At 47.9% G+C, this 17559-nt stretch overlaps 1 protein-coding gene and 1 pseudogene across 1 annotated transcript in view; both read left to right on the top strand.

Annotated features, from left to right (window-relative positions):
- Positions 1–4459: 4459 nt before the first annotated feature.
- Positions 4460–17559, top strand: part of RAB31 (RAB31, member RAS oncogene family) — a 104326-nt gene continuing 91226 nt past the window's right edge. The window contains exon 1 of the mRNA XM_016208925.2: positions 4460–4551. Coding sequence (XP_016064411.1) covers positions 4513–4551 — 39 coding nt within the window. The 5' untranslated portion in view covers positions 4460–4512. The remainder of the gene's footprint in view (positions 4552–17559) is intronic.
- Positions 5988–10909, top strand: LOC107533977 (uncharacterized; annotated as a pseudogene).

The following is a 17559-nucleotide window of genomic DNA, read 5'->3' as shown; positions in this document are numbered from 1 at the left end:
CCATTCAGGTGGCGCTGGAAAATGGGGAAGGCGGGTCTCCACCCTCCTCTGCTCCCGTCTGTCTGTCCCTAGTGCCGACAACTCCCCCACTTCTCCAGCTGCTGCTCCTAAGCTTCTAAAAGATATCACTGTCCTTTCCACATGAAGGTGAAGACAACTGGAGTGGCCAAGGGAGGAGAGTAATTTACAGAGGGATTTGAATCCACTTACCTCCCCTGGCCTCCACCACACTGCTCCATTCCCTGGTGCCTGGGGACTTTCTCTTCCCCACAGATGGAGGCTCCTTCTGTTCTCAGGCCTCCCTGGTGACAAGAGAAAAATTCTGAAATGTCCTAAGTGGAATGATAGCAGCCTGGAGAGGAAGAGAAAGAGCCTGAACAGCCTGTTAATAGCTGGGGGTCAGCTGACAAGACTGCTCACATCCCTGATGGTGCTAGAACTTTGAATTACTTTCCAGGTGGCTGTTCCCTGATTATCTGAAAGAGAGGAGAACCAGGTGCCATGGAGCCCCAGGAGCCTCGCTTCTTGTTTCCACAGGAGCTTCCCAGAGTGTTGCTCACAACCGACCCACAGGAGCTAACTCTTTTCCTCATGGACTCTGCACCTGTCCCAGAACTAGTCCCACTTCACCTTCCCCACCCCCTTAATCTATAGCCAATGTAAATTCTTTCAAAACAGCTGCATCTGTCTTCCCCCTACTTGATGTACGCTTTCTACTTCTTTAAGTCTGTGGGTGAGTTGTGGGACCCTCTCACCTCTGCTTTCCTAAATCCCTCAGATCCCTCTCTGAACCCGGTATGTCCCAGATTCAGCTCCTCAGAGTGCGTTTTACAGGGTCTGAGTTACGAATAACAGATGGCAGCACTTGCTAGTTAGAAAGTGTATGGAATTTAGGGGAGACAGGAAGGAAAAAAGGAAGGGAGAAAGTAGTTCAGAAAATGAGAAATATTAAAAGGCTATTTAACTGATATTGCAGATACTAATGTTCCATAGAAAAGATAGAATTATTAGAAACAAGGTTTATATAAACATTTTAATGTTTCCTTAATTGGTCCTCGAGCAGACCAGATGACTCACCACGGGTCTGCTGAGATCAGCTTTTGGTCTGTGTCATATTATTGTCACAGAAACTTATTTACTACAAACTTCTCTATAAATCTACATAGTATGCACATTTCATTTAACGCCCATTATACACTGTTAAATGTACCCTTGTAAAGACACCATAGTTGGCTTAATCATTCCCCAAATGTTAAGCGATTTCACTTGTTTCTCCCCTTTGATGCTTCTGTGAATGCAATGATCCTTCCTTTATCTCAGTGGAAGTAGTTTTTTGTTTTGTTTTGTTTTTAAATTTCTCTAATGTATTTCTTTGTGTCTTTTGGATGGCTGGCTTTATAATTGTTCATTTTTTAAGTTTGTTTCTATGTTATTGTCCAAAAAAGGAGTGACTGAATCAAAAAACAGGATCCGTTTTATGGCTGTTACTGGCTTTTGGTAGATCTTAGAGAAAGAATGGGGTGGTTTTTCCAGTCGCTTTGCAGTCTCTTAGTAGATTTTCACTAAATACTTGTTGGTGAATTATTTGTTTCTTTTAAGAGAAATTCCCATTCAGAACCTTCCGAGATGAAGTCCCAGGATGAGGAGTGTAACAGGCTCAGGCATCCTGTTAGGGGGACAGCCCCTGGGTCCCGGGGCCATGTAAACCATGAAGATGACTCTGTGGTCTTCCAGACAGAGACCTACAAATTGTAGGCTTGTTTGAATAGCATATGAGGCCAGGGATCTTTCTAGAAAAAAGTCTTAGGTAGACAGAGATAAAAAGATTCATTTCTAGTCACTTTTTTTTTTTTTTTAAAGAATTTCTTGTCACTTGAAAACCCTGGTGATACAGCAATGATCCTTTCTTAATCTAAGGGTACCTCTCATATAGACAGATAATTACATTTGTGTATCTGTTTAGAGTCTGACTTCTTGTAAAAGGGATTTAGTTGCTAATTATTATGTTCAGCCAGTGCTAAGAAAAGTGTGAGCAGAGTATGGGCAAGCTCAGGGGTAGACTTTCCTAAGGAGCTGAAATTTGAGCAGGTCTTAGAAAAATGATGAATTTCGCCAGATGGGCAGAGAAGAGGCTAGTTTGGCCAAGATATACAGGAGAGTTTGGACCTCTTCTAGTATGGCCCCATTGAAGACATTAAAGCAGCAGAAAAGCAGAAGTCTGAATTAGTGAAATGACCTCTTACTTTACAAAGGCCTCATAAGAAAAACTTGCATGTTCTATTATTTTATTTGATAAATTCTCAGTTATATACCGTTGAATTTTTATCCCTGCTTAAGTTATATCAGAACCTCTTCATATTTTCAGAAAATCCCAGAGGAGCCAGGACAGGCCTTACCATAGCAATCATAGAGTATAACGATAGCATTCATAGGGAACATTATGTCTTTAAAAAGTTGAGAGCTACCCAAGACCCGTCACTCCCAAATACGTGTCATAGCAGTCTTCACCCCTCCTTCCTGGTGAGGGTCAATGCGTCACTTTGGGTTGATCATGCAGACCAGGTTTTTCGTGAGGCCAGTTTTTAAGTCCCCAAGGGTGACCTGGCTGAGGAGAGAGTATAAACCCACCAAGGTGGTCCGGTTGACAGACTAGGACTGCCACCTGGTAAAGCAGAGAGCTCTGCCTGATCCGAATGAGACACAAATGAGGTGATTTTTAACAGCCTTGGGGTTGGGGGAAGGGCAAACAGACTAGGGTGTTTTCTTTGGGGTGGGAGGAGGAGCCTGAATAAGGGACTATTCCAGGAAAGCCTAGAAACCACACAAGCCTCCCAGACCCCGAGGCTAATGTTGAAGAGAGTGGAATGAGAAGAATCCTGAAGAAGAGGAAGGAACGGGAGAGAAACTGTGTCTGCTCATTTTTGTCTGGAGATGGTCCTGTCCTCAGCCACCTATTGCAATTTTATGAATTCCCACTCATTCCATAAGGTATAGATAACGGAAAGGGCTTCCACTCCGGTTTGACCAGCTTTTGGGAAGTGAGAAGAAAGGCCAAAGGGAAGCACTTCTACATGAGATTCAAGTCACACTGCCCGGGATGACCCAGATGCTAGGGAAGGCTGCTGAAGGCCTCGGCCAAGGAGCTGCTTTACCACGATGTCTCCTCTGGAGCTTGGTAGCACTTTCCCTCTTTGCAGCAAATCTGAGAACAGGGAGGTGCTGTTACCAGAGCTGGGTAATTCTAGGCTGGCCCTGTTCATGCTGCCCACAGAAGACTGTCCTTACTTTGGATAAACCAAGGACAGATACTGATACAATAATCTCCATGTTGAATAGGGCCTGTATCTTGTCCATGGCTACATTTTGAACAATTTAGTCCAGATCTGTGTGAGTTAGCCTGCACCTGGCAAGGGGAAGCCCCTGCTGCTCTAGGGAATTTAATGGCCAATTGTCTGTTTGGTGGCCTGTTTTGACTCCAGCTTCTAGGGTTTTCTCTCTGGAGGCCTTGATTCAGAAGTCCCCATTGTATGGAGCTACTTGGGTGCTCATAACTTCAACTTGGCTTCAATGAGAACAAAGCTGGGGGGATGGGAATGTCGTTGATCAAAACTGTCAAGTCAGAGGAGAGGCCTGAGAGTCTGGGATAGGGCATGAAGGGCTTTTTGTTGTTGTTGTTGTTTAAACCATATCATTTCCAACTGGAAATGCCAGTGAATTATTCAGGTTAGATATGTCCAAAAGGTTTTTATTTCCAGGTTAAGGAAGGATGCAGAAGGTCCCCCGGGGAGCTACATATTTCTAGAGTCTGAGGGCTGGGGGTCCTGCCCAGGCAGGTTGTAGCATTTTCTGCACTGAGCAAGGCAGCTTCCACGCTAGAACATGCGTTTCCTTTTCAGACGCTGATAGGCCTGTTTTGGAGGGAGGAATAGAATCTTGCTTCTAGAACCATTTTAACTACCTACAGAATAATGAACTCAGGGATGAGAGCAAGGAGCGACACGGGGGTAAACTGAGCCCCAGTATCAGGGGCCGCAGTGGAGAGTTAACCCCGCCTCTCATCCTCACAGCTGCCCCTCGCTTGGCTTCCTTTCTGCCAGGAACCTACAATGTCACTTAACGGTGGGACGGACACACAGACTGCAAAGTGCTCGCACAGACGCGACCCGGACTGACAGCACCCTGTTGCAGCCGAGGTGCGGGACGGCCGGCGCCCAGCCCGGCGTGGGCCGGCGGGGCCGCGTGGAAACCGGCTGCGCTGCCGGCCCGCCGCGCACCTCGGGGGCGCCCCCGGGAGCCGCGGCCAAGGAGGTCGGGCCCGGAGCCCCGGGCGGGGCCGGCCTGCGGACACGTGACCGCCGCGGCCGCCCCGAAATAGCAGCGGCGGCTCCGCCGGCGGCGCCGCGAGGGAAAGGCGGGGACTGGCGGACGCTGGCGCGGCGTGGGCGCGGCGTGGGCGCGGCGCGGCCGGGCCCCGGAGGATGCTGAGCCCCTGCCCGGACCGGCCCCGAGCACATGATGGCGATACGGGAGCTCAAAGTGTGCCTTCTCGGGGTGAGTCCTGCGCGGCCACCCCTCTTCCGTGCGCCCCCCTCATCCGTGCACCTCCCACGTCCCCGCGCCCCTCTCGCTCTGCGCCCCTCTCGTCCCCCGCGCCCTCCCAGTGCGTGCGCCCCCTTTTGTCCCCGCGACGCCCTAGTCTCCCTTGGTCTGTGCGCCCTCCTTTTCTCCCGCGTCCCCCTCCCCCCCCCACCGGACTCCCTGGTTCCCCGCGCTCCCCTGGCGGTGCGCCCCCGGCTGCCCCGCATCCGCCCCCCGCCCTCCCCGGCCCGTGCGCCCACCGACCCCGGTGCCCCGCGCCCTCCCCGGCCCCGCCCCGTCCCTGCCGCGGGCCGGGTGCTCGCCTGCTCGGGCTTTCTCCGCCCGCTCCACCCCGGCGCCCGTTCGCGACCCGCCCGGGCCTCGCCGCGCTGGGCCGGGGCCGGCCGGGCGCCCGCGACGCGCCGCGGGACTCGGAGCAGCGGCCCCTCGGGCGTGCGGGGCGCCCTGCGCTTTCGATAATTTCCTTCCGGCGGAAACTTTAAGTTACTCTGTCCCGGCGCCGAGTCCTCTTTAGCCTCCCCGGGGGCAGACGGTTTATTAACTTTTTAGAAAGAAAGGCCGGCGCAGGGTGGGCGGGCGGCGGGGACGGGGCGCGGGGCCGGGGCGCGGGGACGGGGCGCAGGGTGGGCGGGCGGCGGGGACGGGGCGCAGGGTGGGCGGGCGGCGGGGACGGGGGCGCGGGGACGGGGCGCAGGGTGGGCGGGCGGCGGGGACGGGGCGCGGGGCCGGGGCGCAGGGTGGGCGGGCGGCGGGGACGGGGGCGCGGGGACGGGGCGCAGGGTGGGCGGGCGGCGGGGACGGGGGCGCGGGGCGCGGGGACGGGGCGCAGGGTGGGCGGGCGGCGGGGACGGGGCGCGGGGCCGGGGCGCAGGGTGGGCGGGCGGCGGGGACGGGGCGCGGGGCGCGGGGCCGGGGCGCAGGGTGGACGGGCGGCGGGGACGGGGCGCGGGGCCGGGGCTGCGCCCGGCGGGCGGGGTGAGAAAGCCCCGCCACCAGTTCCCCTTCCGAACCGGGTCTTCCTGGGGCCGGAGGAGCTCCGGGAGCCCCAGGCAGAAACAGGCGCCGGGCCCGGGCCCCGCAGGCCGCCGGGCAGCGGGCAGCCCTTTGAAAACGGCCTCGGGGAGCTCAGACGGGGGCAGGGGCCATGTCTTTTAATCTTTTTTTGGGGGGGTGGGGGGCAGGGAACAACATTAAATTCCAGAATTACTTCTTTAGAAAGAGCTGCTTTTAGGCCGTGTTTTCTGCAGCCTTTGGCATCGCTACCTGTTGCACTGCCCTTGGCAGATCTGGTCCCAAGAAAACCATTTCCAAAAAAAAAAAAAGAGCGGCGGCGGCGAGAGCAGACGCGTCCCTGCTTGCCGCGGAGAAACGCTAACTGGCCTGTCAAGATGGATGTGCAGGAAGCGCCCGGGGAGGAACTGAGCTCAGGCTGGGACTGGATGCGAGCGGCGCCGCGGGGCCCGGGGGCGGACCCGCCCCGGCCGCGCCGCTGCCCCCCCCCGCCGGCCGCTGCCCCCCCCTCGGCCGCTGCCCCCCCCTCGGCCGCTGCCCCCCCCCCCCCCGCCGCTGCCCCGCGCCGGGCAGGCAGCCTGCGCTCTGCCCCAGCTCCCGGGGTGGCCGCCCCGCGCGGCGCGCCCGCAGCCGGCCTGAGTGGATGCGGCTCTCACCTGCCCCTCGACCCCTCCCTGCGGCGTCGCCGGGGTAGCTTTCACCGCCTGACGGGCTCCGTGAGGTGGTCGGCGCATCAGTTCCAGGAGGCCCGTGTTCTCCTTGTGAGGAGTCATTTGGGACCCTTAGAAGGCCTTCCAAGACTTAGAGGGATTTCACGCCCCAGGAAACCAAGAAGCAACTTGCACGCGTGTTGTGTATGTCAGGATGGGTCGTGAGAACAAATGAAGTAGGAAATAGTTGCCCCCCCATGTTTTCTCCCTTGTCATCTGCTTAGGTGCACGAGCCCTGCCCCATCACATGAGTTATTTTCAAGTTCACTGTTTGACAAGTCTCTGTATCTTTCTGTAAGGAAACATCAGATGGAAAGAGCCCTGTACCAGGAGGCAGCAAACCTGGGCTCTCGGTCTTTCCCACTCGCTAGCCGTGCATTTTTGGACAAGTATCTTAGTCACCTCATTTATAAAATGGATATAATAACAGCCTTCCTTTTAAGGCAGAAGACTGTATCAGATGGTCTTAGATGTATGGGACCATTCCCTGCAAGCCTGTGACTCCATTGTGACAGTGAGGAAGCTTGAGATAAGAAAGCTGGAAGAAACCCCTCTACTTCTTTTCTCTCATCTCTGAGAACTAAACTTCTAGGGGCTTCCTGGACACAGCGCCTCACCCTTGTGTGCGTGATTTTTGCAGTGACCTACTCTGTTGGTGTTGGAGTGTGAGCTTGGAAAAGAACCGTGCAGCCACAGAACAGGAAGATGTTTCTGGGCAAACAGAGGCCTTGAAGCACAAGTCCTATCATACCACACATGTCATGGCATTTTTTTTTGAGAATGGCTCTAGATTTTAGTCTTACTTAGGTCAGAGGATCTCTCATTTGAAAGGCCAATGACCTTATTATCCACACCAAATAATGTTTGGAATGTCGTGTCCCAGGGGATCAAGAAGCAACTTTGACACGTATTATCAATTGCTCTGAATGCTTTGGGTTTCGCTGTCCTGGGCAAGATGTGTGTGACAGGCGATGTTATCAATTGCTCACCCCAATAAGGCGATTCTTTGGGTGAGAGAGCGTTTGGGTGAGGTCAGAGCCATTGTAACTGCCTTGTGTTTGTTGTCTTGATTTAAGAGAGAACTCTGTGGGTCAGTGGCTGGACTTATGAAAGTCCACAAGTCCTTTTAGAAATTTTACAGGAACCCCGAGCTCCTTTGTTCTTTGTGTCAGGAGGTCTGTGAAATCTTGCATGTGGCTAGCTCGAAGCTTCCTGTTTTTTAGCCAGTGCCACACCTCACTGACATCTCAGTTTGACCAAGACCCTGGCAGCCACACCCTCTGGTGGGATCACTTTCTGTTGGGCCCCCCTTGGGAAGGTCATGGAAAATGTGGGCCTCCTAACCGGACTCTCGCTGTCTCACTGGAGAGGTTGAGGGGCTGTCTTTTTGTGCCTGATCTTTAGCCCTGATTGCTTAGTGATTACTGGGGAATGCCCTTCCTAAGGTTGTTTTAGGCGTAGGCAGAGCAGCCTTTTCTCTCTCTTAGCTTGTAGCCTCTTGGTGGGGTCAGAGGTTCCTGACAGGAGGGTGATTTGCAACAGGTGGAAGTGAGAGTGGGCCGGATGGTGTGTCTTCTCCCCCATACCTGTGCCTTTCAGAGCCCTGATGTTAGGGTATGTCTGATCTTATTTCTTTTGGTGAATGCTCCCACATGGAATTGACAATAGTCTGTGGAACATTCTCTGAATGCTTTGTGCTGTTGGAAAAACCAAGGACTCAAGCACCTTGCATTTCTTTAGATATAAATTCATGGCTCTCATTTTTCTTATGGATGTACTTCCTCGGGTTTATCCCAAAGCCTTTGTGAATGACCTTTCTTGGGATAAGTCGGGCCATCTATGGAAAGCTAGCCGTGTGGGAGGGTGTGTTTGACATGGGTCCTTGCTGGACACCTAGGACCACATGAGTCTCATTTTTGTCAATAGAGTGCCAATTGTCCTACTGTGTAATCTCAACAAGTAGTATAAAACATGTAGCTTAAAAACAACTCCCTTAAAAACAGCAAAGTATGTTAAAAAAAACCCTAACAAAAACAATATTGAGGCAGCAGCTGTTCCAGTCCCAAAGGTGGAAAGCTTCCCAGTGTGCATTTTTAACACACATTACCCCGTGGTCGAAAGCAGGAGGGGGGAGAGAGAGAGAAGGGAGAGGAAGAAAGAAGGGGTGGGAGGAGAGGATCTTTCTTTTATTATTTTCTCTGGGTGTGTGGCGTACACTTAAAAACTGCTGCCGAGTGGAATCCCAAAGAGATTTGTATTTGGACTTTGGTTGTCTTGACAACATTTTAGAGATTTCTGCTACTTCCTCAACAGCTGAGTGGCATGGTTGAAAGACAGCTGAGGACATCATCTCTTCAGTTCATAAGGAGCTTGATGTTGCTTCTCTTTTTGGCCTTGATGGAATCTGTATGGTGGTTCATCACCGAGAACTCTTATGCCTGGGGTTTGGTGTGACATCTGGGCACTGGGGGCTTCAGATACATGTGTACGGGGCCTTCACATGTAAGGTGTATGTGGTTCTCGAGGACACTGGGACTCAAGAGCGGAACAGACTCCTGCTCTCTGTAGGCATGTCAGTCAGGGCTGTGGAACCTCAAGTGGACCGCTTTGAACAATACTGAGCTCCCCATTACTATAAGTATTCAATAAGGTTACTTGAATTTGTTAGGGTCATTGTTGAAGGAATGACTGTATAGTGTGGGGAGGACTGGGCTAGGCAACCGTCACATTTGCTTTCCAAGTCTGAGAGTCTGTTAACATAGACATTTTTTTTTTCTTGCCCAGAAGCTAGCATTTCTTTTGGGGGTGAGAGGGTGTGCAGAGAGGCTAGCAGTATAATGTATTTTTTACTACACCTGATTCCGCTATTAAATTGAACCCCTGTGGAAACTGTGGTTCAGCATTGGTGGTGCTGGGGAGAGAATACATGTAAATGATACAGGTTTCACGCCATAGTCCAGTCCCAAGACTGCGGCCACCACGAAGAGGGTGGCTGCAGAAGACGTCAATGTTACTTTTGAAAATCAACAAAAGATAAACAGATCTGCACAGAATACAAGTAGAATCACAGAACAGAAAGAAGAAGTAGATATAAAAAAGAAACAACTCCAAAATTTGGAGGACACCATGCTTGCAGATGACTGCTTGATGGTACCTTTATCAAATTGGTGATGTTTGCATTAGCCATTCTCAAGAAGAAACACAAGAAATGTTAGAAGAGGCAAAGAAACATTTGCAAGAAGAAACTGACGACTTAGAATCCGGAGTGGAATAGATTCACCGATTGTTAGCAGATTTGAAAGTTCAGTTACATGTAAAATTTGGGAGCAACATAAACCTTGAAGCTGATGAAAATTAAACACTTTATAATGCTTCTAAAAATTTGCTTAATAAGCTTGAGTATTGTTTAAATGATAATTCTCCCTTTTCAATGATATGGAAAGCAAAACTTCCTTTTTAAAAAATTTTTATTTATTTAATGGAAAGTTGACTATTTTCACGTTTTGCTTATTTTATATTTTTAAAAGAAGACAGTATTCATCTATGTATTTTGCATAACAATTATATCAAGTGTAGGAGTTTTATGTCATGTTATTAAAATCAGTTAAGAAAAAAAAAAAAAAAAGTGTAATGGGATGTCTTCCCAGCAGTGCCCAGGGTATAATGACCCTGAGCCAGGCTGGTGGAATGCACCAGGGTCCCTTTGTTCTTTTGTTCAGGATCAACATCAGTGCAACTCTTCCTCAGATTTCAGAGTTCAAAGCATCTCTGGTGTGTGTATCAGAATCATTTGTGGAGCATTTTCAAAGCTCTTGTGGTCCCTCCCCATTTCCTTTGTCTATAGCTCTCAGGCTTATGGCCCTCCCTAATCCTGCCCTGGTTCAGTGTTTTAGGGAGTGTGTGGTATTCCTTCGGTCCACTCCAAAGCAGTAGCCATTGGAAAATAAAAAGCTTTATACTTTAAGGTGCTAGGACATAAAAAGATATTGAGTCCATGAATTAGAAAACATCTTCAAATGTAATTGTGTCCAACAGGTTAAGCTAATTTTAGTGCTTGCAAATCTGTGCAACTATTACACTTTCATTTGTCTTAGTTTTTATAATTTATAATATGTCTCTGGAAATGGAATAGGCATTCATTTACTCAGTCCTTCACTATTTGAGTGTTTCTTTGATGCCGGAGCTGTGGGTGTTTGAAGTAGACAGGACAGCTGTATGCCCATCTTCAAAGAGCACTCTGCCTTTCCCAGGATGTGAATACACTAGCAAAGGGCTGAACTATGTCACCTGTGTTCCTGTGGCAACACTCACACAAAGCCAGGCACAACAGAAGCAAGAGTGTGATGATAAGTATCGACTGTCTTCCATCTTATTAGACATGAGGACAGGTGAGGGACAGGCAGTTTCTAATCAAGGTCGGTTTTGAGCACTTGCTGTGGATAAGGGGCTATGCAAGCTCTGCTGGAGATAGAAAGTAGGGAGGGTGGGACTCTGGTCCCTGCATGTGATGGAGAGGCTCCTGGTGGAGCAGGAAAGACAGGCATGTGCACAGGAACTAGTATCTATGGCGTTTGTGATGTGTGGGGTGCTGGGGGTGCAGTAGGAGATGGTGAAGTTTAAGTTGGTGCTGGGAAGGGAGCAATATGGGAAGGTTTCTTGGAGCGGGAAGGAGCTGAATTTGCCTCACGGGAGGAAAGGTGGGTGTGGACCCCTGGCACTGGGGAGAGCAGGTGGGGCTCCCGATCTCAGGTATTTTCTGGAGGGCTGATGTAGTTGGGGAGTGTAGGGAGGGGAGAACACTGCCCTCCCACTCCTCGGCTGACTTCTCTCCCATTGATCCCACTGTCTCTTTAGCATGAGTTCTTTTATTTTTAACTCCCCTTTCCCCAAGGTTTATTTTGAAAAATTTCAAACTTACAGAACGGTAGAAAGAGTAGCACAGTGAATGGCTGTAGACCTCTCACCGAGATTCAGTAGGGATAACATTTTGCCACTCTTGCTTTCTCTCTCTAATGTATCTAAATAACACTGAATTTTTTTCTGAACCATCTGAAAATAAATTCCAGACATTATAACACTTCACCCCTAAATGGTTCAGTATGTATCTTTTAGGAAAAAGGATACTTTCCTGCACAACTGTATCATACTGATACAGCAGTATTATTGAGCATGAGGTCCATACTCAGATTTTCCAGTTGTCCCTAAACATCCTTAACAGGTATTTAAAAAATCCAGGTTCCAGTCAGAAATCATGTATTACTTTGGCTTGTCATGTCTCTCATCTAAAACAATTCCTTTCCCTGGACCGATGTGGCTCAGTGGTTGAGCATCGATTCACGATCCAGGAGGTTGCGGTTCGATTGCTGGTCAGGGCACATGCCAGGGTTGCCAACTCAGTCCCCAACAGAGGGCGTGCAGGAGGCAGCCGGTCAATGAATCTGTCATCATTGGTGTTTCTATTTCTATCTCCCTCTCCCTCTCCCTTCCTCTCTGTCTGAAATCAATAAAAAATATATTTTAAAATAATTCCTCTCCTTTTTCCCCACCACGACTTTGGTATTTTTGCAGAATCCCAGGCCAGTCGTTTTGTAGAAAGTCCCAAGATTTTTGTCTGATTGCTTCCTCATTGCTTCCTCCAGTTACGCATTTTGGCGAGAAGACAGCATAGATGATGTTGAATGGTCTTTTTTTTTATGTACTCATGTATAATATTAAAATATTCCTTCCCATTTACGTCTCTGGCCTCATTCAGAAAATATCTCTTCACTTCTACAAGTGCCAGGCAGTGGTGTATCTGAACAAAACAAAGGGTTTTGACCTTGTAGAACTTAGATTTTAGCAGGAAGCTGGGGAAGATAAATTATATAGCCTGTCGGAAGGTCTTATATGGAAAAATGGATATGACAGAGCTGAGTGAGGGGCACAGGAGCTGTGAGAGGTGGGGAGCAGGTTGGGTGGTAGGTGATCAAGTGCTTTCAGTGTCTGTCCGGACCAGAGGGGAGCATCACCTCTCGTTTACCCAGGAGCTGACTTTGGTTCATCTTCAGGTCTGTGGCATGATCCCTGAACTGCTGAGTCACATATGTCCTAAGGAGCCAGAGTGGTCTTTCTTGTTGCCTAACTTTACCAGCAGAAATCAGGAAAAGGAAAATGGGATTTAACTCTGGCATCACCGAATGAGTTTCTCACTGTGGAGTCTTCTGTTTCGATGAGTCTTCCCTGATCTATTTTCCTACTCTTATTGCCTCAGACCTGTTTCTTCTTCCCTGGAGGTCATGATGTCAGCTTCTGCTCAGAATTTAACCCAGAAGGTAGCCTAGGTTACTGTCAGTTCCCCCAGGTGCTCCTAGAAGACTTGGGTTATCAGAAGATTGGGTGGTCCTTGCAGGAGAGCAGGAGAACCTACCAGACAGCTGGATCCCTTTGTATCAACATTTGTTTATCTAGAAGAGAAAGATTTCTGAATTCTCCAGTAACCTTCCTTTCTTTCCTCATGGAATCACTGTATATATTAGCTAGGGTCTGCAAAGAGAATGTGTAGTCCTTAAAAAGTGCCTCCAGCCGCCCGGCTGGTGTGGCTCAGCTGATTGAGCATATTCCCAACTACCAGGAGGTTGTCTGGTTGGATTCCCGGTCAGGGCACATGCAGGGCTTCGGGCTTGATGCCCAGTAGGGGAAGTGCAGGGGGCAGCCAATTAAGGTTTCTCTCTCTCTCCTCCCTTCCTCTCTCTCTAAAAATCATATTTTAAAAAAAGTGTCTCCATCAAAGGCTCCCCTGGAAGGGAAAGGGAGGGGGAGAGAGAGAGAGGAAAAGGGGAGAGACATGGAGAACAGAAAGAAAGGAAGGGAGAGAGACAGAGAGGAAGGAGGGACACACACACATGCAGGGTATCACATAAAACTTGCCCTTTGCTGGCGAGGGGAAAGAGCAAATTGTTCCTGTTGTGTGTGTGTGTGTGTGTGTGTGTGTTTTGTTACTTTCCTGGTTAGACTATTAGCCAGAGCTTTTACATTTATGGCAAGCTTAAGCTTAATTAAGAAAGCTTTTTTTTCATTTTTCTTATAAGAACACCTCATAGCATCATACCACATACTTCATAGATATATTTTATTTTAGAAGCTAAAATATTTTCTAAACTTTTTCATAACAAACTTCGAAAGGCTATTTTTTCATAAAGTAATCCATGTTTGTCTTAATTCAATTTTGAATCTAATTATGAGGTAGGGAAATGATTAAGTGGTAAAATGATAAATGTCGATTTTCCTTTGAGATCACAAAGACGAGGGACACCAGCGATGCCTTTAACATCCTTTCTTGATAATAACATTATCATTGTCCCAACTTGCTGAAGCCTTCTTTCCCTCTGGTGGTTCGTAGTCCTGCAGGTGTGAAGAACCATCCTGCCTGCCCCTCTCCCTCGCTGCTCACCTGCTCGGAGCCCGTCTTTCCCTGTAGTTTGTTTTACATTCAGACACGGCTGCTTGCTTATTTTATGGTCAACATCAAGCTCACCGTCCTGCCCCATTCCTTCTGGTATGTCTCTGTTCTTTTCTGCCCCACAGGATCATTTTCCTCCACCATTTGAATTTTTCTTTTATCTGCACTTCTCATCGATGAATCATCTGCTCTCCTTTTAAAGAGAAAAGCTTCTCCTTTTAAAGGGAAAAGTTTCTAACTGCTTTTCGATTGCTCCCGTCACTGAGCAGGGAGCATGCTGAGCTCAGCACCTTGACTTTCACGAGGCTCTCCCTAGCGCCAGGTGGAGGGTGGACCGTGGTCACAGGAGGGTGCATGGGAGGGACCCAGCCGGCAGGGGACCGCTGCTGCCACGGGCCTGGTGGGGGGCAGGTCATGGTGACTTTCCGGAGTGCAGCAGCCTAGGTGCTGAAAGGGGTACCACTTGCGCTGTTTTAAGTGTAGACTGAAAACTTTGCGCATGGATTGTGAGTGGAGTGTGAGGGAATTAAGCCATCACATGGCCCGTGGTGACGGAGCACGCTTGCCTCAGAATCCAGCACAGCCCCGAGCTGCTTCTGTTTAGCAGAGCAACATCATCCATCGTATTAGACTAATGCTAATTTGAATGTTACTGGGTTTATAGTTTAACTTGTATTTAATTAATACATTTGTTTTTTGTTATTTATAATAGCACAAATAATTTGGGTAAATTTTCATGATTTGTACATATTTACACAATAATTAAATTTTACATTGGGGTCCATGGATCGCTTTTCCCTTTAAACAAGCCTGTAGAGTCTTCCAACGGCCTGAGAACTGCTGCTGTAACCACCCAGCTTGGCCATGGCTAATGGAGGCTGTCATTCCCTGATGAGGTGCCAGTGTTGGCAGGACTCGGGAAAGGAAGACTGTGTGTGATCATCGGTCCCTGGGCACCACCAGGTGGAATGTGGAGGTATATTCTGAGCTATGCTGAGTGTGGGACCGAGATCTATTCCCAGAGCAGCAGGCCCCAACTCTGCAGTCTTAACTGCTTTTTCTGGTGCAACACAACAAATGGACAACCTTGAAAATCCTAGATACTCCCATGGAAACACACAGATTCTGTTGAAATGTCAAATATATGTGACAAAAAAACCAAATTATGCATTTGCTTTTTAAAAATGCTCTTCTCGTGAAGACTTTATAGAAGCATGTGAGTCATGAATTCAGTCATTTCAAGATCCTCCAACACAATTCAGTTTAAAAGGAACTATTAATAATTATGGTAAATCAGGTTTTTTTTAAAGAAATACCTCTATTTTAAAAGATGAGCTGTATTATTTCTAGACCTCCACCTCATAGGTTAATCTTGTACAATGAAAATGTAAATATTTAAGAAATATTGTTACAATTATAATTGATATAATTTACTGGTTTGACCATGTTGCTGCTCTTAACGTGAATTGCATTATTGCACTTTTCACTTGCAGCAGCCCTATGCTTTTTATTCATTCATCATAACTGTTGTGTCACAACCAAATGGGCACATCTTTGTTCCTGCTTATGAGTGGAGTATGAGGGAAGTGTGTCTTCATATGTCCTTGACTTCCTCCTTATTAAAAATATTCATGGGTAAGAGGAAATCAGTAATTAAAAGCTCACTAGCAGTATAATAATTTGTAATCGCCCCTACCCCTAATCACAGCGACATCAGTACTAGTTGAGAAAGGATTGCTGTACAGTCCTGGAATTGAAGCTAAAATTTATTCCATTCTTTTCCAATCAGGAAAGCACTTCAGAATGCCTTTGATTAAGAGGGGCGTCGCCCTGAAATCACTCTAGTTTATGAGTATCACTGTAATTATAACAGTTGACATGTACTGACTATAACTCATGTGCCAGACACTATGCTGAGTGTCTTAGTATCCATTGTTGTATAACAAACCACCAAAAACTTAGTGGTTTAAAATAACAACTTTTTAGCCCTGGTCGGGTGGCTCAGCTGGTTAGAGCATTGTCCTGATATACGAAGGTTGTGGGTTTGATCCCCGGTCAGGGCACAGATGGCACTTAACCAATGAGTGCGTAACAAGGTGGAGCCACAAATCGATGTCTCTCTCTCTTGCTCTCTCCCACTCTCTCCCTTCCTCGCTGTCTCTAAAGATCAATCAATAAAAAAATAACAATTTCTTATTCTTTTTCACAGTGCTGTGGGTTGATCGGGCTCAGATGGGCAGCTCTTGAGTGGGGTTTCTTACATAGCTTCAGTCAGGTGGTGGCTGGGGCTGGAGCCACCTGAAAGCTTCCTCACTCGCATGCCTGGTGCCTGGGTTGCGGTGGCTGTGTCAGCTGGGACTGACCAGGCACCTCTTTCCATGTGGCTTCTCCACACACTTAGCTTGGGCTTCTTCATCACATGGAGTCTCAGGGCAGTCAGACTTGTTACATGGTAGCTGCTGTTTCTAGAGCGAGTGTTCTAAGAGCCATGGGTGGAAGCTAAAAGGCTTCTTGTGACCTACTTCCACAGATCCCGGAATGTCATTTCTGCCACATTTTATTAATCAAGCAAGTAACTAAGGCCGTCTCAGAAGCAAAGGCAGGAGAATTAGACTCTACCTCTGAATGGCAGGAATAGCAAGAATTTGTGGCCATCTTTTATTGCCTCTGCCGAATAAGTGGATTACATATGTTACGGCATTAAAGAACTTGTAAAGGTGAGTTCTGTTACTGCCATCTTACTGATGAGGAAACTGAAGCTCAGGGGGTTGAGTGACGTGCGCAAAGACTCACTGCGAATAAATGATGCTCCGTGGATTACAACCAGCTTTGTGGGACTCTCAAACCCAATGCATGCAACCTCTTTGCTGTGCGGCTAACTTTGTCGTTAGTCACAAATTATTTGTTCACAACTGGCATGTAGTAGGGGGGACACCACTGGATCAATAGAATACGATTTTTAAAAACATAAAAGGTCTTGTACCAATAATCATTATAATTTAATAACCTGATTGAATAATTTGAACCAGATATGAAGCACTCCCATGGGAGAAAAAGAGGAAATTCCCACAATGTCAGGGTCCTGGGCAGGTTTTTGGGGAGCTAAGATGACTGTTCCTCACTTCTGGGAATGTATTAGATGTAAAGAGGCAAAGTGCTGTATCAGGGAAGGTTGGATGTTGGTGACAACACTAATGCGTGACGACAATGACATAGTTAAAATTATTTGGTTATGTGGGACTTATTTTGGTATAAAGAGCCAGGAGGGATTCCATTTTTTGTTTTTTAACTCCAAATGCCTCGCCTCGGTAATTGTTTTAATGCCATCTATTGATTAATTCATTGTTATTTACTGATCATGTGCTATTTTTGCCATAAGTGAAATCTCCATGTGTATACAGGTCTATTTCTTGATTCTGTATTGGTCTATTAAAAGTTCCATTGATTTCTGAATCAATCAGCTTCAGGCAAATTTAGAAACTGCGTAAAGGAATCAATCCGCTTGTGAGAGCTGAATGGTATAGGTGCCTTGAATGCCAGGGGCTAGTTAACTGGTTTGCTCATTCAACAAATATTTATTGGACCACTATTAACATGCAAGAGTCATGCTAGGTGCTGAGTATATAGTGAGTTTTGATTGGCTATGACAATGCTTATCTTACTTAGAATAATAACCTGGAACAATGCATATATTGAATTAATTCAGTCATTACTGGAAGACACATTAAAGAGTGAAAAATCCTAGGGTAGTTAAAGGGAAAGAGGGGTATTGTGAACTGAGCTGGGGTGGTACCTGACTCT

The sequence above is a fragment of the Miniopterus natalensis genome, chromosome 7 (assembly GCF_054644295.1).
Source record: "Miniopterus natalensis isolate mMinNat1 chromosome 7, mMinNat1.hap1, whole genome shotgun sequence".
Taxonomy (NCBI): Eukaryota; Metazoa; Chordata; class Mammalia; order Chiroptera; family Miniopteridae; genus Miniopterus; species Miniopterus natalensis.
This window is presented reverse-complemented; position numbering and strand designations above follow the sequence as displayed.